The 24,208-nt window shown below is 39.8% G+C and overlaps 1 protein-coding gene and 1 pseudogene across 1 annotated transcript; one reads left to right on the top strand and one right to left on the bottom strand.

Moving 5' to 3' along the window:
• LOC110605425 overlaps nucleotides 1-24,208 on the top strand; it is a 73,527-nt pseudogene that overhangs the window by 45,859 nt on the left and 3,460 nt on the right.
• Nucleotides 20,575-22,599, bottom strand: LOC110605421 (purple acid phosphatase 3). Its single transcript, XM_021744012.2, has 7 exons — nucleotides 22,408-22,599; nucleotides 21,821-21,977; nucleotides 21,609-21,716; nucleotides 21,329-21,453; nucleotides 21,026-21,154; nucleotides 20,868-20,935; nucleotides 20,575-20,788 (listed from the first exon to the last, which is right to left on the bottom strand). The coding sequence occupies exons 1-7, from the start codon at nucleotides 22,597-22,599 to the stop codon at nucleotides 20,575-20,577; spliced, it is 993 nt and encodes a 330-aa protein (XP_021599704.2).

Raw genomic sequence — 24,208 nt, forward strand, 5'->3', positions numbered from 1 at the left:
AGCTCCAAAACTTTGCTCAAAAGCTCAAATCTTCAAAACAAAGTGAAAACAAGTGAAAACCTTGAAAGATTTAGAGGAAAAACATCAAAGATGGGTGAGGGGGCGGCAGAGACTCACCTTGGCCGAAAATGGAGAAAAAGCTCGCCCGTTTTCGGCTAAGGGACCCTTTTATAGTGGCTGGCCAGACCACGTTCGGGGGCCGAATGTGCCTCCGCATGCATGCCATGTTCGGCGGCCGAACTTGGGGTTCGGCGGCTGAACCTGGACTTCCCTCACTTATGCTTTCGGGGGCCTAAAGCACACCCGCAACGCATGCATGTTCGGCGGCCAAACTTGAGGTTCGGTGGCCAAACCTGAGTTTTCCTCTAATGCTATTTTCATGCAAAAACTCATTTTCTTTCATGCTTAAAACATAAAACACATTAAAACATTTTATGAAAACATGGTTTTACCCTACTAGAGGCTTCCGACATCCGAGATTCCACCGGACGGTAGGAATTCTGATACCGGAGTCTAGCCGGGTATTACATTCTCCCCCCTTAAGAACATTCGTCCCCGAATGTTCCTCAACTAGCTCATGCAAAGCATACAAGATATTATACACATAAAACACATAGAGACTAACCTTAAAAGAGATGAGGATATTGCCGGAGCATAGACTCCCGTGTCTCCCAAGTGCACTCTTCCAGATTGTGGTGGTTCCAAAGGACCTTCACCATCGGGATTTCCTTGTTCCTTAGCTTTCTGATCTGGGTGTCTAGGATCCGTACCGGCTGCTCAACATAGGTGAGATCCTCTTGGATCTCCATATCAGGCTCACTAAGAACCTTGCCCGGATCTGACACAAATTTCCTCAACATAGAAACATGGAAAACCGGATGGATTCTCTCCATTGAAGCAGGTAAATCCAGCTTGTACGATACATTCTCAATCTTTTGCAAGACTTCAAAGGGTCCGACGTACCGCGGAGCCAGCTTACCTTTCTTCCCGAACCGAACCACTCCTTTCATTGGAGACACCTTGAGCAATACCAGATCCCCCTCCTGAAACTCTACTAGCCTTCTGCGGATGTCTGCATAACTCTTCTGTCTGCTTGCAGCAGTCTTGATTCTTTCTCTGATTAAGGGTACCACCCTGCTGGTGATCTCTACTAACTCAGGCCCTGCCAAGGCCTTATCTCCAACTTCCTCCCAGCAAACAGGTGACCTGCACTTCCTCCCATATAAAGCTTCATATGGAGCCATCCCGATGCTAGCATGATGGCTGTTATTGTAGGCAAACTCCACCAAAGGTAAATGCTACCTCCAAGAACCGCCAAAGTCCAGCACACACATTCTTAGCATATCTTCTATGGTCTGGATGGTCCTCTCTGACTGTCCGTCTGTCTGTGGATGGAAGGCAGTGCTAAAATCCAATCTAGTACCCATGGCATCCTGCAGACTCCGCCAAAACCTGGAGGTGAACTGGGGTCCTCTATCTGACACTATAGAAACAGGAACCCCATGCAGTCTGACTATCTCCTCAACATACACCTGCGCCAATTTGTCCACAGAGTAGCCACTCCTGACAGGGATGAAGTGAGCAGATTTGGTGAGTCTGTCCACAATCACCCATAAGGAGTCCAATCTGTTGGACGACGCCGGTAACCCCACTACGAAGTCCATAGCTATATTCTCCCATTTCCACTCTGGAATAGGTAGCGGGTTAAGCATTCCAGCCGGCTTCTGATGTTCCAGCTTCACCCTCTAACAAACTTCGCAGGCTGACACAAACTGTGCCACTTCTCTCTTCATAGCTGGCCACCAATAAACTTTCTTCAGATCCTGATACATCTTGGTGGCTCCGGGGTGAATGCTGTATCTTGCATTATGAGCCTCTCTCATAATGTCTCCTTTTAGCCCTATGTCATCTGGTACACATAAACGACTCCCATAGCGGAGGATCCCCTTGTTGTCGAATCTGAACTCACTGTCTTTGCCTGACTGAACAGTCCTGGCAATCTTCACTAACTCTGGGTCCTCATGTTGTTTCTGAGCCACCTGCTCCAGAAACACGGGTGTCACTTTCATCTGAGCAACCAAGGCACCTGTACCAGACAACTCCAACTGTAGACCTTCATCAATGAGCTTGTAAAACTCCTTCACCACTGGTCTCCTCTCTGCCGTGATGTGGGATAGACTGCCTAGTGACTTCCGGCTTAGGGCGTCTGCCACGACATTCGCCTTACTCGGATGATACTGAATCTTGCAATCATAGTCACTCAGCAGCTCTACCCATCTCCTCTGTCTCAAGTTCAAATCTCTTTGACTCAGGATGTACTGCAGGCTCTTATGATCTGTAAAGATCTCACATTTTACCCCATAGAGGTAGTGCCTCCACATCTTGAGTGCAAAGATTACTGCTGCCATCTCAAGGTCATGTGTGGGGTAATTCAACTCATGCTTCTTTAGCTGCCTCGAAGCATAAGCAATCACCCTCTCATTTTGCATCAGTACACAACCCAGTCCCACACGGGACGCATCACAAAAGACTGTAAAGTCCTCATCACTAGATGGCAGAGCTAAAACTGGTGCTGAAGTCAACCTCTTCTTAAGCTCTTCAAAACTCTCTTCGCACTGGTCAGTCCACATGAACTTCTGATTCTTCCTGGTCAGTCTAGTCAGGGGAGCTGCTATTTTCGAGAAGTCCTGAACGAACCTCCTGTAGTAACCTGCCAAACCCAAGAAACTTCTAATCTCTGTCACTGAAGTGGGTCTAGGCCAGTTAGCCACAGCTTCTACCTTCTTGGGGTCTACCTCTATACCATTTTCTGACACCACATGCCCCAAGAAGGAAATGCTCCTCAGCCAGAACTCACACTTGGAGAACTTGGCATACAAGCCATGCTCCCTCAAGGTCTGTAGAACCATCCTCAGATGATGGGCATGCTCCTCTGCATTCTTGGAATACACTAGGATATCATCTATGAAGACAATAACGAAGTGATCCAGGTACTGACTAAACACCCTATTCATGAGATCCATGAATGCTGCAGGGGTGTTGGTTAACCCGAACGGCATCACAAGGAACTCAAAATGCCCATATCTGGTCCTGAAAGCTGTCTTTGGCACGTCCTCTTCCCTGATCCTCAACTGATGATACCCGGACCTCAGATCTATTTTGGAGAAACAATCCGCTCCTGCTAGCTGGTCGAATAGATCGTCGATCCTTGGCAATGGGTACTTGTTCTTGGTAGTGACTTTGTTCAACTGCCTGTAGTCGATACAAAGCCTAAGGGATCCATCCTTCTTTCTCACAAACAAAACTGGAGCACCCCAGGGTGAGGTACTTGGTCGGATGAAGCCCTTGTCTACCAGCTCCTGTAACTGCTCCTTCAACTCTTTCAATTCTGCTGGCGCCATCCTGTTGGGAGGGATAGAGATCGATCGGGTTCCAGGCATCAGTTCTATCTCGAACTCTATCTCCCTAGCAGGTGGTAAACCTGGCAGCTCGTCTGGGAACACATCTAAGAACTCCCTAACCACTGGCACTGAGACGGGCTCTCTAACCTGACTGCTAAGCTCTCTTACATGAGCCAAATACCCCTGACATCCCCTCCTGAGCAACCTACGAGCCTGAAGAGCTGATATCAGACCTCTAGGTGTACCCCTCCTGTCTCCTCTGAAGACAACCTCAGACCCATCCTGACCTCTGAACCTGACTACCTTGTCCCTGCAGTCCAAGGTAGCACCATGGGTAGATAACCAGTCCATCCCTAGAATGACGTCAAAATTTGTCAAATCTAGAACCACTAGGTCGGCGGACAAGCATCTTCCCTCAACAAACACAGGACTACACTGGCAGACTGACTCTGCCACTGATGGATCACACTTGGGTCCACTGACCCAGAGAGGACACTCTAACCCAGAAGTCATCAGACCTAACCTCCCCACGGCTCTCGGAGCAATAAAAGAATGAGATGCACCAGGGTCCATCAAGGCATACACATCTGAACAACCAATAATTAAGTTACCTGCCACTACGGTGTTAGATGCATCTGCCTCCTGCTGTGTCATTGTGAAGATCCGTGCTGGAGCTGATGGACCTTCATCTCTGAAACCCGCTGAAGAAGAGGCTGCTGCTCTCCCTCTGCCTCTGCCACTGGCCTGAGTCATGGCTGGAGCTGCTGGCTGCGCTACATTGCCTGAAGCTGTCTGTTGGGACTGAGCCATCGGGACTGCTCTTGGACAATCTCGAGCCATATGCCCCTCCTGACCACATCTGAAACAGGCGTTCGTCCCAAACCGACATACTCCTTTGTGTAGCCTACCACACCTCGCACAAACTACATTATCCGCACCAGAGCTTGAGCCACTCCCAAATCCCAGACTGGACTTAACCTTGTTCCAGAACTTATTCTTCTTACCCTTGGGCTTACCCCATCTCTTACTGCCTGAAGCTGCTGCACTCAGGGTAGAGGGATCTAACCTTCCCCCACCCAGAGTTTTTGAACCAGAAGATTGTGCCACTGACTGCTTAATTGTCCCCTGAACGATGGCACTGGCCTCCATTTTCCTGGCCATATCTACTATGGCATGGAAGCTCTCCCTGTCCACTGACTGGATCAAGAAGGAATACCTGGAATGAAGTTTCATGACATACCTCCTTGACCTTTTCGAATCTGTGTCCAGACTCTGCCCAGCAAAAGGCAACAGCTCCAAGAATCTGTCGGTGTACTCCTCTACGCTCATATCCTCTGTCTGCCTCAACTGTTCAAACTCTATCATCTTCAGTTCTCTTGAACTATCGGGAAAAGCCCAACCTGCAAACTCATTTGCAAACTCTTCCCAGGACATGCTGTCCACTCTCGGGTTCACATAATTCTTGAACCACTCTCGTGCCTTCTTGCACTTAAGCGTGAACCCAGCCATCTGAATGGCTCTACTGTCATCAGCCCCAATCTCCTCTGTGATCACTTTAACCCTTTCAAGATATACAAATGGGTCATCCCCTTTTTCATACTGGGGAGCACCCAATTTCATGTAGTCAGTCATCTTAACCTTGCTCCCACTGGCTGAGCTAGGTCTAAATGGCTGAGCAACTGGGGCTGCTGGTTCTGTAGGTGGTGGAGGTGGTGCAACATTTTCTGAGGTAGGGTTTACTGGATTTGGATAGTAAGGTGGGGGTGGATACATTGGGTACTGTGAGTATGGTGGGTAGTATGGTGGGTATGGCATTTGTGTGGGATAAGGAGTGAAGCTAGGGTAATCCGATGTACCTCCCATCGAATACCCGGGATGTTGTGAGAAGTGTGGGTAGTGGGGTGGCTGAACAAATCCCGAGGCCTGAGTGCCTCCTTGGGACTCTCCCATACCTTCCTCGGACATGCTAACTCCCAGACTGCCATCCCTCCTCTGCTCTACATCCATATCATCCCCCATGTCCTCTGACGCTCCTCCCTGAACTGTTCCTCTGACTGATCTGCTTCTACCCAGATCCAAAGACCTTCTACCCAGATCCAAAGACCTTCTAGGGTCTCTTACTGCTCTTTCTCTGCTAGACCTACTAGACATTGCCCTAGGCAATGCTGGAGGACGGGCGCTCATGCCCTCATCCTCAGGTGGCACTCCAGTCAATCTTGCTGATCGACGAGTTCCCCTCATCCTGTTTTCTGAAAAACAGTGCACATCACAAGCAAACATTAGCATCATATGGTTCATGTGGGCACACATGAACCCGCATCACATACATCACATATCATAGCATATCATTAATGCACATGCATATTATCATGGCATTTCACATCATCATACAAGACAGGACTCCACATCCTATCCTAGTGGACATGATCTTTCCTATTGTGCTTGACCTTCTATGACATCTATGAGCCCGACACTCTAGGTCCGACCATATGAACCTAAGGCTCTGATACCATTCTGTAACGACCCGAAAATCGGACCGCTACCGGCGCTAGGATCCGGGTCGACTTAAGGCCGCCGGGACCCGTAGCAAGCCTAACATGCATCCTGTAAACCTGCTTAATCCCATACATGATCAACAACATACAAAAAAAAAATAATAAAAAATAAAACTTTTCTTTCCATTCATATGCCAACTCAACCTGTGCATATACATATACTTAACATAATCATAACATTGATCCCTCAGTGGGATCTCATTAGTGCCCCCAATGGGTGACACAACATATGCTGAGTTGGTTTACATAAATGACATAAAATAACCAAGATCATGTATTAAAAGGGATTACAACGTCTATGGTCAAGCACACCTCTAATCATCCATAAACATCATTACATAACTATACTGTACTTAAGGCATTACATTACAATTTGATCATGTCCATTACTAGCTATTACATAAACATGACTTCTTTACTCTATCCGGACTTCCGCTCTATACAGTACCTGCAAGCCTGGGGGTAAAGGGAGAGGGGTGAGCTAAAAGCCCAGTGAGAAGAACTATAAAACATATTAACACTATGCTCCAATGAAATGCATCATAACACAGGCAATTCACATAAGGGTTGGGTGAACTTGTCACCAATTAGTCCAAGCTAACATTGTGCCAGGCCGTAGCATGGGGTCCTGGTCTTCCTGTCATAACATACATTACTTACCATTTGCCCCAGGGCCTCCTCTGGGCTCCTGGTCTTCGAGTCCCATAACCGTGCCAGGCCGTAGAATGGGGTCCTGGTCTTCCTGTCATGGACTAATTGGGTCATCCAACATTCACCCACATCAACAACAATCGATGCAATGCGGCATATTCGTGAAACTAATGCAATCATCCTATTGCATAATCATGATGCATGAAACATGATAAAACATTTAATTTAAAAGATTAAGTTTAGTTCCACTCACCTTTGGCTGACTCTGACAACACCGAAGCAGCTGAACTCACTGCTGGGGTCCTCGGTTCCTCGGGTCCGAACCTACACAGGTGGACTCAAATGAGGGACCAAACATACCTGAACATAACTATAAACTATTCCCCAAAAACCCCCTAAAACATCATGAAACAACCATACAAAAACATGCAAGGAAGGCCTGGACAGGGCACTTTCGGCGGCAGGTTCGGCGGCCGAAAGTCCCTCCAGAGCCGAAAGTCAAGCAGGTTCAGCGGCACCTTCGGCGGCCGAAACTCCCAGACAGAGACAAAACTCATGCATGTTCGGCGGCACTTTCGGCGGCCGAAACTGCCAGACAGAGATGAAAGTCTCCCTTTCGGGGGCAAGCTTCGGCAGCCGAAAGGCTGCCTCCCCAGCCATGTTCGGCGGCCGAAAGTCCTTCGGCTGCCGAACCTGGTTTCTGCCAAAGGGCAGAAACTTGGCTCCCTATGCACATTTCGCCTCCAAACCTTTCCAACATGCATCAAACCTATTCTACAACACACAAACACAAGCATACATGTTCCTAGGGGCCTCAAACCAACATAAACCCCATCTACAACACATCAAGAAGATCACATTGTTCATGAACATACATTTATACCCATAAACTCCAAAAGCATAACCATAACCTAAACATGCATTCTAACCCATAGATCTACTGAAAACTTACTTAAAACATGCAATGAGCTTAAGATCGGCTCTTACCTCTTGAAGATCGAGAGAGAGTCGACCTAAACTCGAAGTTGGGAGAGATTGGGTTCTTGAACCTCCAAGCTCCAAAACTTTGCTCAAAAGCTCAAATCTTCAAAACAAAGTGAAAACCTTGAAAGATTTAGAGGAAAAACATTAAAGATGGGTGAGGGGGCGGCGGAGACTCACCTTGGCCGAAAATGGGGAAAAAACTCGCCCGTTTTCGGCTAAGGGACCCTTTTATAGTGGCTGGCCAGACCACGTTCGGGGGTCGAATGTGCCTCCGCATGCATGCCATGTTCGGCGGCCGAACTTGGGGTTCGGCGGCCGAACCTGGACTTCCCTCACTTATGCTTTCGGGGGCCTAAAGCACACCTGCAACGCATGCATGTTCGGCGGCCGAACTTGAGGTTCGGCGGCCGAACTTGAGGTTCGGCGGCCGAACCTGAGTTTTCCTCTAATGCTATTTTCATGCAAAAACTCATTTTCTTTCATGCTTAAAACATAAAACACATTAAAACATTTTATGAAAACATGGTTTTACCCTACTAGAGGCTTCTGACATCTGAGATTCCACTGGACGGTAGGAATTCCGATACCGGAATCTAGCCGGGTATTACATTTCATGTGTGTTATGTGTATGTTATGCATGTGCTAGTTAAGGAACATTCGGGGATGAATGTTCTTAAGGGGGGGCGAATGTAATACCCGGCTAGACTCCGGTGTCGGAATTCCTACCGTCCGGTGGAATTTCGGATGTCGGAGACCTCTAGAAGGGTAAAACCATGTTTCCATGAAATGTTTTAATGTTTTTGATGATTTTAAGTAAAGAGGAAATGAGTTTTTGAATAAAAACACCATTGGAGGAAACTCAGGTTCGGCCGCCGAAACTCAAAGTTCGGCCGCCGAACATGCATGCACTTCGGGAGTGCTTTAGGCCCCCAAAGGCATAAGTGAGGAAAGTCCAGGTTCGGCCGCCGAACATGGCATGCATGCGGAGGCACTTTCGGCCCCCGAACGTGGCCTGGCCAGCCACTATAAAAGGGTCCCTTAGCCGAAAACGGGCGAGCTTTTTCCCCATTTTCGGCCAAGGTGAGTCCTTCTGCCATTCCTCACCATCCTTGAGTTCTTTCCTTCAAATCTTTCAAGTTTTTCACAAGCTTTTGCTTTGTTTTGAAGATTTTCGAGTTTAAAGCAAGTTTTGGAGCTTTGAGGTTCAAGAACTCAAAATCTCCCACCTTCGAGTTTAGGACGTCTCTCTCTCGATCTTCAAGAGGTAAGAGCCGATCTTAAGCTCATTTCATGTTTAAAGTAAGTTTTATGCAAGATCTATGGGGTAGAACGCATGTTTAGCTCATAGTTAGATTTTTGAGTTAATGTTATGTTTTGAGCATGTATGTTGGATTTGAGTTGTTGTTGTGTGTTGTAGTTGGGGTTTAAGTTAGTTTGAAGCCCCTAGGAGCCAATGTATGTATATTTGCATGATTTGGATGAGTTATATGCATGTTGAAAGATTTGGGAGGCAAATGTGCATAAAGGAGCCAAGTTTCTGCCCTTTGGCAGAAACCAGGTTGGGCAGCCGAAGGAACTTTCGGCCGCCGAACATGGCTGGGGAGGCAGGCCTTTCGGCTGCCGAAGTTGCCCCCGAAAAGAGACTTTTGTCTCTGTCTGGGACTTTCGGCCGCCGAAGGTGCCACCGAACCTGCCCTATTCTGCCTTCCTTTGCATGTTTTTGCATGATTGTTTTGAGGTGTTTTAGGGGGTTTTTGGGGGATGTTTTTAGAGTTATGTTCTAGTTGTTTGGTCCATCATTTGAGTCCACCTGTGTAGGTTTGGACCCGAGGAACCGAGGACCCTAGCAGTGAGTTCAGCTGCTTCTGAGTCAGTAAAGCTTCGGCCAGAGGTGAGTAGAATAAACCTTTATGTTTTTAAAGCAAATGAATTATACAGTTGAGCATGTTCATGCATCATGAATGCCATGTGATGAATTAGGTTGTTTGCATTAGAATTCACGAATATGTTGCATTGCATTTATGATGTTGATGTGGATTGGTTATTGAATGATCCTTTAGTCCTCATATGGTATGATGATGCTACAGCATGAGATGGTATGGAAGTCCAGGTTGTACCCATTCTACGTCCCTGGCACTATGTAAGAGAAAGTCCAGGTTGTACCCATTCTACGTCCCTGGCACATTGGTATGTATGATATGCTATGTTAAGAGAAAGACCGGTTGTACCCATTCTACGTCCCGGCACTTTGGAATGTAGAGGACTATTGGTGACAATACCATCCGAGATGTGATTAGTTGTAATGTGTTGCATTACATAATGGCATGAGATTTAAATATTGTTTTCTATTATTCTTCTCACTGGGCTCTAGTAGCTCACCCCTTTTCCCTAATCCCCCAGGATTGCAGGTGCGGGCTAGACAGAGAAGTCAAGAAGAGTAAAGTCTTATGTTTGTAATAGTTAGAAAGTGGACATGATAAATTGTATAATGATGTAAAGTTGAACAGTCATGTTATGTATAAAGATATTGAGGATTAGAATATGTGCTTGACCCTATGGATGTTGTTGTCCCTTTTAATACATGATCTTAGAGGTTTTATGATGACTATGTTTAGCCAACTCAACATATGTTATGCCACCCATTGGGGGCATTGATGAGATCCCACAGAGAGGTCAAGATATGATTATGTATATGTTCAGTGCATGCACAGGTTGAGTTTGGCGTATGATAGAATGTATGAAAGAAAAGTTTTAAATTTTTATGTATGTTCTTGATCATGTATGGGATTAAACAGGTTTCCAGGATGTATGTTTGGCTTGCTACGGGTCCCGGCGGCCTTAAGTCGACCCGGATCCTAGCGCTGGTAGCGGTTTGATTTTCGGGTCGTTACATAAAGAAATAAAAAAAACTCCTTTGCCACGTCAAAAACCGTTAAACATAGTTTTTTAACCTTTTACAATCCTTTCAATCTCCGAGAATTTAGAGGTGACTATAGACCATGTCCTCACCATCACCAGCTTTCTCCTTCGTTGTCGTTGCAGCTGTAGTTGCATTTGCTCTTATCAATCAGTCGTCGCCTGCCACTTCATTGTCGTCGTCTTCAATATCGACAGAGGACCTGGCTGTGAGTGTAATACCCGGCTAGACTCCGGTATCGGGATTCCTACCGTCCGGTGGAATCTCGGATGTCGGAAACCTCTAGAAGGGTAAAACTATGATTTTATGAAATGTTTTCATGTATTTCATGTTTTTAAGTAAGAAGTTAAATGAGTTTTTGCATGAAAAATCTTTGGAGGAAAAACCCAGGTTCGGCCGCCGAAAGCCAAGTTCGGCCGCCGAACATGCATGTGATTAGGAGGCACGTTAGGCCCCCGAAAGCATGAGTGAGGGAAGTGCAGGTTCGGCCGCCGAACCTTATATTCGGCCACCGAACCTTGCATGCATGCGGAGGCACTTTCGGCCCCCGAACGTGGCCTGGCCAGCCACCTATAAAAGGGGCACTTAGCCGAAATGGGAGAGTTTTCTCCCATTTTCAGCCACAGCAAGCTTCCGACCTCCCTCTCCCAAATCTTGTGTTTTTCCTTCAATCCCCACCATTTTCTTTGAGTTTTAAGGTTCCACAAAGGTTTTTGAGTGTTTTTAAGCAAGTTTGGAGCTTGGAAGTCTTGGAGCTAAATCCCTCCATTTTCCGAGCTAGGGTCGTTCTTCCTCTCGATCTTCAAGAGGTAAGCTTCGATCTATGCTTCTTTTATGTTTTATGAAAGTTTTATACAAGTTGATGGGGTAGAATGCATGTTTAGGCTTGTTGTTAGGTTTATGGGTTTATGTTGTGATTTGAACAATGTATGTTGGAAATGTGTTGTTTAAAGTGTTGTAGTTGGGGTATATTATAGTTTGAGACCCCTAGGTGTGATGTATGATGTGTATGCATGTGTAGAAACAAGTTTATGCATGTTTTGAGGCGTTTTGGAGGCTGTGGACACAAGGGAGCCAAGTTTCTGCCCTTCGGCAGAAACTCAGGTTCGGCCGCCGAAGTGACTTTCGGCCGCCGAACCCCCTTGTGGAGGCAGTTTCGGCTGCCGAAGCCTGCCCCCGAAACTCAAGTTTCGTCTCTGTCTGGGAGGTTCGGCCGCCGAAAGTGCCGCCGAACCTGCATGACTTTCGGCTGCAGAAGGACTTTCGGCCGCCGAACCTGCCGCCGAAAGTGCCCTATTCAGCCGTTTCTTGCATGTTTTCATGTGATGTTTTCAAGATGTTTTAGGGGGCTTTTGGGGAGTATATTAGAGTCATATTCAGGTATGTTTGGTCCCTCATTTGAGTCCACCTGTGTAGGTTCGGACCCGAGGAACCGAGACCCCCAGCAGTGAGCCAGCTGCTTCAGAGTCTCTTCAGAGCTAGCCAGAGGTGAGTGGAATGAACTTTAAGCTTTAAAGCAAATTAATGAAATGTTTTAGCATGATTCACGCATCATGGATTCCATGAGATGTATTAGGTTGTTTGCATTAGAATTCACGAATATGCTGCATTGCATACTTTGTTGTTGATGTGGATGAATGTTGAATGATCCATTAGCCCTTGCATGTCATGATAGCCTATGTGAGTCCAGGTGTGCCTGCTACGGCTCTACGCCCCTGGCACTATGTCAGATTATGGAAGTCCGGGTGTGCCTGCTACGGCTCTACGCCCCCGGCATGTATAAGTAAGAAAGATAGGGGCTAAATGGTGACAAGTTCATCCTTGTTGTGAAATGTTTGTGTTATGGCGCATACATGAAAGCATGATTTAAATTGATGTTTTATTATTCTGCTCACTGGGCTCTAGTAGCTCACCCCACTCCCTTTATCCCCAGAGTTGCAGGTACAGGATAGATCAGGAAGTCGGCTAGAGTGAAGTTAAGTCAAGTATGTTGTAATAGATAGTAGTGGACATGAACATGATGTAATGAGTATTTATGACCATGTAATGTAATGAATGATTTGATGATGTATTGAGGATTATAGTAGTGCTTGACCTAGAGATGTGTGAATCCCCATTATGTACAGAATGTTTAATGAGTAATGATGTTAATGACCATAATTATCCAAGCTGATATGTATGATGATGATACCCCATTGGAGTATTTGATGAGGACTCCAGTGTGGGGTTTATGTATGATTTTGTGCATGCACAGGTTTTGCTTGGATAAGAGAAAAGAAAAATTTTTTTCAGATCATGTATATGTTGTTATGTATGGGATTCCACAGGTTTACAGGAGGTATGTAGGCTTGCTACGGGTCCCGGCGGCCTTAAGCCGATCTGGATCCTAGCGCCGGTAACGGGTCGGATTTCCGGGTCGTTACAGTGAGATCTACGAGATTGTAGTGGTGGGATATAGAAAATTGTGACGGTTGATCATTGTGGAGTATACTCTAACGTCTGCCGATGGATGGTCCATAACTTCTCTCATATTAAAGCATCGGCTTCCTCCTCTGACTCCTCCAACATCATTGCAACTGCAGTTGCATCTGATCTTTCTTGCACCCACCCTTGTGAAAATCTGGGTAAGCCGTACCGAAGTACTACGAGGATCTCGATGGCGAGCCTTCTCCCTAGGATGAGCGCATGGACATTCCGTCCAGCCATATGACCTCCCATGTGCACAACGTCTCACCTTGAACTCATACATGCAACAATGATCACAGGAGAAGCATCCACAGGTGATTCAAGTCATCGCTCAATGAGTTCGGCTCATTTGATGGAAGGTAATAGTGGAGCGTCATTAAGGAGTCAAGGAACACATCATTATCAGCGATTTGGATAGCACTTTAATTATCACAATAAAGATTTATGGCTAGAGAGTGATCAATACCCAAATCAGCAAGTAACCATCGCAACCAAATGAGTACATCACTGGCATTAGCTAAAGCACAATATTCTGCTTCAGTGCTCGAACGAGAAACTACTGTTTGTTTCTTACTTTACCAAGAAATCAAAGAATCACCTAGAAAGAAACAAAAGCCAGTAGTAGATCATCGATCGTTAGGATAACCTGCACAGTCAGCATCAACATAGGCTCATAGATGCAAGGAAGACTGATTTGAGAAATATAAGCCATAAAAGAGAATACCCTTGACATAACGAAGGATGTGAAGTACAAATGCATAGTGAGTTGAACGAAGGGCTAACATAAACTAACTTACTACATGAACAACATGTGATATGTTAGGCCGAGTAACAGTGAGATAAATAAGACTTCCAACTAATTGCTTGCATCGACAAGCGTCAGACAGAAGAGTGCCATCCGTGGGAGCGAGACACACATTTGGCTCTAGAGGAGGAGAGGTGATTTTATTGTCGATTAAAACAACCTTAGAAATGAGTTTGTATGCATACTTAGCTTTGGAGAGATAAGTACCATTGGAAGAATGAGTAACCTCAAGACCCAAAAAATAACTCAACAATCCAAAATCCTTCATTTCAAAAGACTGACAAAGATGGTGTTTGAGTACAGTGATTCCATTCGCATCATCAACAATGATGATCATATCATCAAAATAAAGTAATAACAGAATAATACCTTTATCAGATTTTCAAAGGAATAAAGCAGAACCATAAGAACTTTGATGAAAATCAAGTTGAGTAACAATATTACTGAACTTAGAAAACCAAGCACGGAGAGCTTGTTTAAGACCGTACAAGGCTTTTCGAAGATGACAAGCTTTAATTTGGTGGATGATCATAGCCTGTTGGAGGTTGAATGTATACTTTTTTAGAAACTTCTCCGTTAAGAAAAACATTTTTGTCATTCATTTAAGATAGGGACCATTGCTTAGCAACAACGATAGCAATTAAGTTGCGCATTGATGTAAGGTAAACAACTGGAGCAAATGTCTTCTCATAATCAATGTCGTATTCTTGAGTATACTCTTTAGCAGTAAGTCATGCTTTGTGACATTTAATTGTACCATCGGAACGAGTCTTGACCTTGTAAATCCATTAATAGCCAACCAAGGATTTTCCTGCGGGTAAATCAACTAAATCCCAAATGCCATTTTTTTTTCAATGCTTGCAATTCTTCAGTCATGGCTTACTGCCATAGAGGATTAGTACAAGCCTCGTGGTAGTCATGAAGATACGTAGGAGTTTCCCTCACCCGAGTGGAACGACGAACAAGACTGGTGGAAGGAGGGGGAGCCTCATCCATAACAGATATATTGGGAGAGGATGTTATAAGAGGTGCTTGATTGAGCTCAACTAAAGAGGTACCTATTGTAGAATTATGGAGATCATATGGAAACAACTCAATGGAAGGGTTAGGAAAGAAAGAAGGAGTAATTGAAAAGGAAGACATAGTTGAAAACTTGTGACGTTCCAAAAGACAACATGACAAGAAATTCAAAGACTTTGAGAGATGGGATCCAAACATCGATAACCCTTATGTTCTATGGAGTATCCAAGAAAACAACACAGGCGGGATCGAGGTTGTAATTTATTATATTCATTTGGCTGTAAATGAACAAAGCAAACACAACCAAAAACTTTGAGAAGACTATAATTTGGGGAGGTTCCAAATAATCATTCATAGGGAGATTGCTTACCAATAGTAGGTGAAGAAATGTGATTGCTGATATGAATAGTTGTGAGAGCGATTGCTGATATGAATAGTTGTGAGAGCAACTTCTCCCCAAAAACGTTCAGGACATGAAGAAGAAAAGAGAAGGGCATGAATAGTTTTTAGAATGTGCCAATGTTTCCTTTCAGCTCTACCATTTTGCTAGGATGTGCCTGGACAAGAGTGTTGTAAAATGGTGGCTTGATTTTTGAGAAATTTAAGATGATTTTGCTCTTTGTATTCCATTGCATTATCAGTTTGAAGAATTTTAATATGACAAGAAAATTGCATTTGAATCATTTGAGCACAACTAGAATAAATGGGAGGTAACTCAGAGCGATTATGCATGAGATAGATCCAAGTAAATCGAGAGTAATCATCAATAAAAAATAATAAAATATTGACGACAACTAAAGGTATGAATAGGAGCAGGGCTCCAAGTGTCTGAATGAATTAAATTAAAAGGTTTTGTAGAAATAGACTCACTAAGAGAAAAGGGCAAAGATGTTTGTTTAGCAAGTTGACACGAATAACAATCAATAATATCATATTTTACATTTTCCGGACATCCTTTGGAAATAAGAGACTGTAAATGGCTGAGGGAGATATGACCTAACCATGAATGCTAAAGAGTCAATAGAGATGGAGGAGAAACTGAAGTAGCAGTGGTGGAGCAAGCATACGTTTTCAGAGTACTGAGCTCAAATAAATGGCCAACTTTACACTCTGTCCCAATGGTCTGCTTTGTTTGAGAATCTTGAACAACACAACTAGAAGAAGAAAAGTGAACCTCATAACCCATATCACACAGTTGACCAACAGATAAAAGATTGACTAAGTTTTGGAACAAGATATGTGTTAAAGAGAGGTAGAGAAGGAGTATGGATATGACCAACATGTGTGATAGACATTTGAGAACCATCAGCAATATGTATGTTAGGTAAAGAAGAGGTGGATTGTTTTGAGATGAATAAATCAGGATTGGAGGTCATATGATTAAAGCAAGAAATGTCAAAGAACTAAAAATTTGTACTTATGATAACAAACATAGCAGGTGAGAAAGGATTACCAGTAACGACAGATCGGTGTTGGAAAAGTCTTGAAGATCTTGCATTGAAAAAGATGGTGAATGACAGTTGAAGGTCACTATGTCCGTACTGTCTCCAGAGTGACTGAAGCAGTAGTGAGTGAATTTTGGGTTGATTTAGATTGATCGATCCCAAAAGATCTTTTACGAGCCAACTTGCGACAATCAAAGATGTGATGTCAAGGCTTCTTGCAATAGCAACACTCTATAGGACTATTTTTGGAGAAGGAGCAACAACAACAATGATATTGGAAGAAGTGTTACTAACGGCCATAACCATATCAGTCCGTTAAATGTGTAGAGAGCCAATACAGGTTTCTTCTAAAATCAGTTGTGAAACAGCTTGATCAAGAGTAGGCAACAAAATCATATGGAGAAGAGAAGCCCAACTGGATTCAAATTCATCTTTTGAAGCCATAAAAAATTGGATCAATCTGTCTTTATTTCTATATTTTTAAAATTTTTGTGCATCAATGGGATTCTTCCAAATAGGTTCTGAAAGAGCAATTTGATCCCAAATAGATCTCATTTAAGCATAAAAAACGTAGATTGATTGTCCTTAATCTTAGTTCATTTGAGGCAAAGTACTGCGAAGATGATAGCAGAAAGCAAAATCATTAGTTACATATTGGTGTTTAAGCATGTCCCAGATTTCTTTAGCCATTGTAAAATATCCGAACTCTTCATAGAGGGAAGGAACAACAATATTGCGAAACCAGGTGATTTGGTGATTTCTGCGGTCCCAATCTTCTAGTATCTTGATATGCTTAGTATCATTTTGCGCTGTTATCAAGTTAATAACACAGAGATTTTAAACCTTCAATACATACTATGATTGCATGGTATGGAAAATAATGAGATAATATATATTAAATGATTTTTTAAAAAGTAATACGTACATCGTTTTTGTTTAGTACTCATTCACTTCAACTTATTTTTTTATAAAAAAAATATTAATTAAAATAATTAATATAAAAATAATGATATCATAATGTCTAATTAAATTAAGTATATTTTAATTTAAACTCTTATTGTTCTATAAATTTATTTATTTAAATTCAATTATTAAAATTAAAATCTTATAATTTTAAATTATTAATTAAAATTTATTTAAGGAGAAAAGAAGAGAGAAAAGACAAAAAAGAAAGAAGAAGCAATCGGTGAGTAACATGCAACGGGTGTGTGAGTTGTTTCCTTTTCCCTTATTGTTTGACCTCTCGACCCCAATTTTCCTAGTCAAGAGTGCGGTTGGTCTGAATTTTTCGATTGTTCATTTTGTTGTTTCTTTTAATTTGGTGTAGGTTTGAGAGCTTTTTGCTGTGAGAGAGATAATATGTCGAAACTGTAGTTTAAAGGGGTGTTCCGATTGGTTTCTAAGAAAGATTATGATTTCAACGACATTAGCATCTCAGTATCGCACCGCTATGTCTAACGACCATCATTCCCACATATCGTTGATAGACAGAGCTCTACTACATCCTCTCCTCTATTGTTGTATGAATGCTCGATCCTTAAACTTAAAGGCTTAATGTGTATTTGCCTGTATTGCATATTGGTTTGGTTTGCTTTTGCTTTTCTTGCTATTATTGATGGCGAATGTCTCTTTTTACTTGTGCTTCGATAATCGATATTTGTATTCAACTTTTGAAATAGTGTATTGGTGAGTTTAGTGCCAATGAGGTTGTGTGGGTGCATAGAGGTTGATGTCATATTTATTCATTTTTAATTTTTTTTTAATTTGATTTGATTGTTTTAGTTTAATTTATTTTTTGTTATTTGAAATAATCTAATGTATTTAGGTGTTTAGACTTATTTTTGTTTTTTATGGATCGAATCTTTAGTTCTAATTTTCTAACCCTCTATAGCACTACGGACAATGAAAAATATTTAAATTCAATATTTGATAAAATTTATAAAATAGTTATTCATTAATTTTTATATAAAAATTAGTATGTAAACTTAATTTTCATTTAATAAAATCATCATTCGGTCAATAAAAATTATTAATAAAATCGTTAATAAAAATATAAATTATTTTTTAATTAATTATTAACTAGAAGTTTTATATTTTTTAGTAATTAAAATATCTATTAATATTTTATTTTTTAATAAATTTCTTTCATTATTTTAATAATAAAAATTAAAAAATATTATTTTAATCCTTAAATATCAGTGAATTTATAAATTTTATCCATTATTTATCTTCTTCTTATTATTATTATTATTATTATTATTATAAATAATTTTAATTTTAAAATATAAAATTAATAATCTATAAATATAAAATTTTTTATACTTATAAAAATTAATTTAAACAGACTCCATAAGTATAAAAATCAATTTTTAATTTTAATTAAATATAAAAATTTATATACTTGTACAATTAGACGGACTCCTAATAATAAAATTAATTTTTAATTCTATAATTTTTATATTTGCAGAATATAGAAATTAGCTTTTAAGAAAATTAAAATTATTAATTATTAATTTTTATACTTATAAAATATTAATTTTATATTTCAAAAATTAAAATTATTTACAATAATATTTGTTATTAAAAAATTATTGAAGGATTAGTGTTTGAGTTTTATTAACATCTGGAGTCCCGGCTTTATTTATTTATTTTCCTTTGAAGACAGAACTCACCCAAGTGAAGTTAACCAGTAGATTGAGAAATAAAAATTATGGAAGACGCGAAGCACCCTCGTCTCATCCTCCATGAATTCCTTTCCCTCGATGAATGCAAGGAATTGGAATTCATTCATAAGAGTAGCAGTACGTCACAACGTCTTCTCCACCACTCTCTCTCATCTCATCGCTACGAATTGTCCCACTTTATCATCCCTTTCGTTCCCATCCGAGGTTATTTTTCTTTCCTTTTGTTTTCCTGGTCTGTTAGTCTTCATGCCTTGGTCTCTTGTTTTTTTTTTTTTTTTTTTTTTGACTCTTTTCGTTTCGATGACAGAGAGGTTGAAAGAGAAGGTGGAGGAGTTCTTTGGCTGTTAGTATGAGCTATTCGTGGAATTCACTGGTTTGATTAGGTTGGTTTTGTATTTCTTTTTCTCTTTACTCTAATTCTACTAATCCAGCTGCAATGGATCACAGATTTGTTTTTTTTTTTCCCTGGAATTCGTACTTGGATAGATTTTGATAATTTTCAGTGTAATTGGGAAACTGGGTTTTTGCTTTAGGATTTTTCTAAGACAACAATTGTTGCAATCTTGCTTGATCATAAATCTTCATCTTGCTTATTTGATCCTGAGTCCTGACGATATGCTGCCTTCTGATTCTGAATCAGCTGGACTAAAGGAGCCAGCATTGGATGGCACAGTGATGATAATAGGCCCTATCTGAAACAACGGAACTTCACGGTAAGTGATCATATTTATCTCTTTGCTTTTGTGAGTTTATCCGTTGCTCCATCATTACGCTATTTTTCTTTCTTTTTTTTTGTTTTTTTCTCCCCTACGTATTTTGTATTCCTCGATTCGTTTAATGTCTCTTACAATGGGAGAAAATTATTGCTTTGAAGTCTTTCGTTTTGATGGATCGTCAGCTGGTGGAATTGGTGTTCAGCTGTGTCGACGGCAACCAGAAATCCGAACGTTCCTTTGATTGGGCAAACTTTTCTGCTGCCATTATTGCATGGGAAGATTATTTACATAAATTACACAAAGAGTTACTATTGAGCTTACCATATTGGAGAACAGACGGAATTATACACATTGTTCCATTTGAAGGTTCTTGACAAGGGATTTCAAGTTGTTTATAACATTAGTCACTTGAGCTGCACCATTGGCTGGTTTTGTTGTTCGGCAATTTCCTTCCGCTTGCACTTTTACGTATTCTTAATGTATGTATTTCTGCTCTAAGTTGGATTTTCTTATACAATTCAAACAGCATAAGATCAAATTATTTATGTTGATTTTTTGTGGAATCCGTAAAATGAGTAAAATTGCTCTACATGTTGATTGAAACTCAAAGCAATCCAATGATTGGATCTCTCCTTGTGCTCTGAAATGGAATGCGTAATCACACGACAGTCCATCCTCTGGAAAGAGGCAATGCTTCAGCAGAAAGAAAAAGGTAAAATCATCAAAGATTTTTAAATAAAACTAATTGCAACTACCAATATGAATTTTTACATTTGTACATCAGTATGGAAGCCTAAAAAGCGTTGTTCACCTATGTTTATTGAAGATCATTACAAATTCTCTTTTTTATTTGCATCTGCCCTGCATTTTTTTTTTCTATTTATAATAGTGATGGTATAATCCTATTAGCAATTATCGATTCTTGCATCTTTATGCAGCTGAGTGACTCTCTTTGGATATGCTCCATTGGTGCAAAACACTGCCAAAGGCATCATAGAATGCAAAAGTGGTCGTGGAGTCGGTCATTTGCACTGACATAAATCCTTGGCCATCATAATATAACATCAATTCCTCTGGATCCCACTTCCTTATATCACCCCTCCAGGCCTTTGAGCCGCCTCCACTTGTTATGAATTGAATGTTGCTGCATTGAGAAACAATTGATTTATTGTGTTGCATAAACTTTTTTAACGATGTTTCTTGTGGAAATCTATAGGTTGTACCTGTGACTGCTGCTGATATGTTGGATACAGTGATCATGCCCGTTTATGTAAGCATCAACATTATGTTCCTGGGAAAATAATTGAGAAAAAATGGCAACTTCAAGGTTCATCAATATTCTTTTGGTAATTACTGGCTGATTCATATATTTTTAAATTACCTGTAGAATTGGAACAAGCTGCTGTAGAAGCTCTACTGTGATTCCATGGTGTCCTGCACTTAAGATGGCATGGTGACCAACAACAAATTTCCATTTTGCAGTGGAGCTGCTCAGTGCTGCATCCACATCCTATTACAGAGGTGAAATCAAATCCATCATTACCTTTCCCAGTTGTGCATTGAATTATTTGTTTTATTTACCCTTTAATTTTTTAGAATAGCTTTTAAATTTTTGTTTGGAATAAATCAAATATGGATTTATTAGTAAATTTATAAAATATGCATGTGAATTTTGAAGCATTACCTTCAACAGATTTGCAAGGTAAGTCTCCCTAGGAGAAATACCTTTCCAGTCATAGTTATGTTCTGGGTTTGTGAAGTAGTCATTCACAAATGGAGATGTGTCCACAAAGAAAATTTCAACAATTTCTACAGAAATAAGACAAAAAGAAATGAAAATTAATATCGATTATGCCCTGAACAAATCTCAAGCAGTTTGTTGCTTCAGGATTTAAATTTTTAGAAAAAATAAATAAATAAAAATTAGGACTTGTGTATCTTCTTCTTATTATTTTTTTATTTACCTGCATTGACTATAAATGACCTCATGCAAAGCCATCTGTTATCCTTTTGTGTTAGGATTGGATTCAACTGTGCTTCAACATCACCTCTGTAATCATGGTTACCCAATACTGCAGAAGAGAAAATAATGAAAAAATTAATTAAATAAATGGTTTCATATTTCTCAAAGCATTGAATAATAAATAATTGTATTAATTTTGGAGAATTAACATACCACTGTACCATTGCTTTTGCAAGCTTGGGGCTGTGTAGATATTAGTAAAAGACTCATAAAAATTTGGATCATCAATTCCTGTCAAGCCATCTTCGTAAAAATTATCTCCAGTAGATATCACAAAATCTATGTCTAGTTCCTCTCCAATTACTCCCATCTGAAAATCATTTTACCAAATATAAATATATACATTTATCAAAAATGATGATTAATGTCATGTGAAATTCTTCAGAATTCAGTGTTCCTAAAAAAAAAAAAAAAAAAAAAATTAAATAGAGAACCTTAGAAACCCAATTCTTCTACGTTACTCAATATTGAAGAGAATTGTTGCACTCTTAGGGTCAAGAAATAGATAATTTCAAATGGCTGAAGAAGAAAAAGCTTATATAATTCATATCGTTGTGGAAGCAACTTTCTTTTTATAATATACAAAAAAACAAAAAAAAATATTTGTAGAAATAATTTTGATAAACTATAAAGTCAAAATTAAAATTTATCCTTAAAAACTTGTATATATGGATGTAAAAGCAGGAGATTAGAGAATTCATATATGGTTGTAAAAGAGAAAAAGAAAAACAAGAGAGGACCTGTGAAGCAACTTCAGATTGGTTGAAAAGTCCTCTTCTTCCCCAATCTCCAATCACCAAGAAGCTAAGAGAACCATCAGATTTCAATGGCTGCTGGAAACGTTGAAGCTCAGCCAATGAAGAAAAAGAGCAGAAACAGATGATGAAGGCTGCAAAAATAAGAGGAAGGATGGTGGGTTTTGTGAAGGCCATAGTTGAATTGTGAGATGAAATTGTGAAAAAGTAGATTCTCCAAGCAGAAAATTTAAGGGAAAAATGAGAGTTATTTTTGGGATCAAGTTCGGAAGTTAGCCATCCAAATACAATAACCCTTTATAGCTTCGCGGTGGAGGTTGGGTTGCCGTAACTTGTGAGGACATGAAATCAAAGTTGTTTCAAATTCTTTTGATCTGAGCATAGCTAACTATAAATAAATAAAGGATGATAATTAAATACCATTTTAAAAGCTAACCAATAATAAATTAGTAAATTACTCATTAACACTTTTACAAATTAATTTTTTAAGTTGTATTTGTTGTAATTTAAAGTTGTAGCTATTTATATATTTTTTAAATTAACCCTTAAATTTTCCTTTAATTTTGAAAATCATAATCACATTAAATTTCACATTCAAAAAAAGTTTTGTTATCAATTATAAAAATATATCAACAATCTTAATTTTTTGTGACGTAAAATTTTATTTATAATTATTTTATCTCTTTGTAATCAATTTTTTAGTTATTATTATTTGAATATATTTTATTATCCAAAGCATTAATTAATTAAAAAAATATACTTTTTTTTTATTGTCTAATAGCTTATTAAGGTTAGTTTTATTGTACTCATAGGCTTAATTTGGTGGTAAGTATATCTGAGTAAATTTGAGAGGTCTCAGGTTCTACTCCCCTAATCCCCAATTCCCATTTAAAAAAGAAAATAGGTTAGTTTTATTAAATGTTAGTTTTACATTTCAGGAATATGTTTTAGTCTCTTATGTTTTAGTTTTTATTATGATATCTTCATATTATATATTTTGTTTAATGTCTTTAAATTATATATTAAATGTATTGGTAGATTTACTAAAAAGTATGGTATGGACCCTATTAAGCTTTTTTTTTTTAATTATTTAAAAGTAATAAAACATATAATGTATAAAAAAATAATAAATGTACGACTATTATTATGTGATAAAAGTACAGTTTATAAATTTTTATTAATTATAACAATTATATATTGTTCTAAAATTTGGCACTCTCTGCCTTTGATTTAGGGAAAATTATTATGTAGTACATACAAAGATTTTATTGTAGCTATTAATAATAGTGGGTTCCATATAAGTCTTACTATCATCAATGCTAATTATTTTCATTAGTGCTACCTGAACATAGAGGTTATAACATAATGCTAATTAATAATAATTTGTAACAAAAAAGTTCTGACATTGTAAATATATATTTTTTTTCCAGCATAGAGCACTACTAACCATACTAGTGCTAACTATGTAAGACTATTAACCCAATTAAAATTGTTTTCAATTATTCCTAAGCCCTAAACTTGTTCATTTTAGAATACCCAAATCTTCCTCTGCATCTCTCCCTCCTTCTCGGATGTCTTAAGCCTCAAGTAGAATTGATCAAATATGCCATTTGTTGTCGAAGAGTTGAAGGTGTGGGGTGGAGGTTAGTGACTAAAACTTCTTAGACAGATAGAAATCAGATAGACCATTCGCTTTTCTCTGTCTTCTGGTTCGTCTTATCTCTTTCACAATCAACAACACCAATCTAAAGCTTGATCTAAGTTTTCTAACATTCAAAATTCATTC

Source organism: Manihot esculenta, chromosome 17 (assembly GCF_001659605.2).
Source record: "Manihot esculenta cultivar AM560-2 chromosome 17, M.esculenta_v8, whole genome shotgun sequence".
Lineage (NCBI taxonomy): Eukaryota > Viridiplantae > Streptophyta > Magnoliopsida > Malpighiales > Euphorbiaceae > Manihot > Manihot esculenta.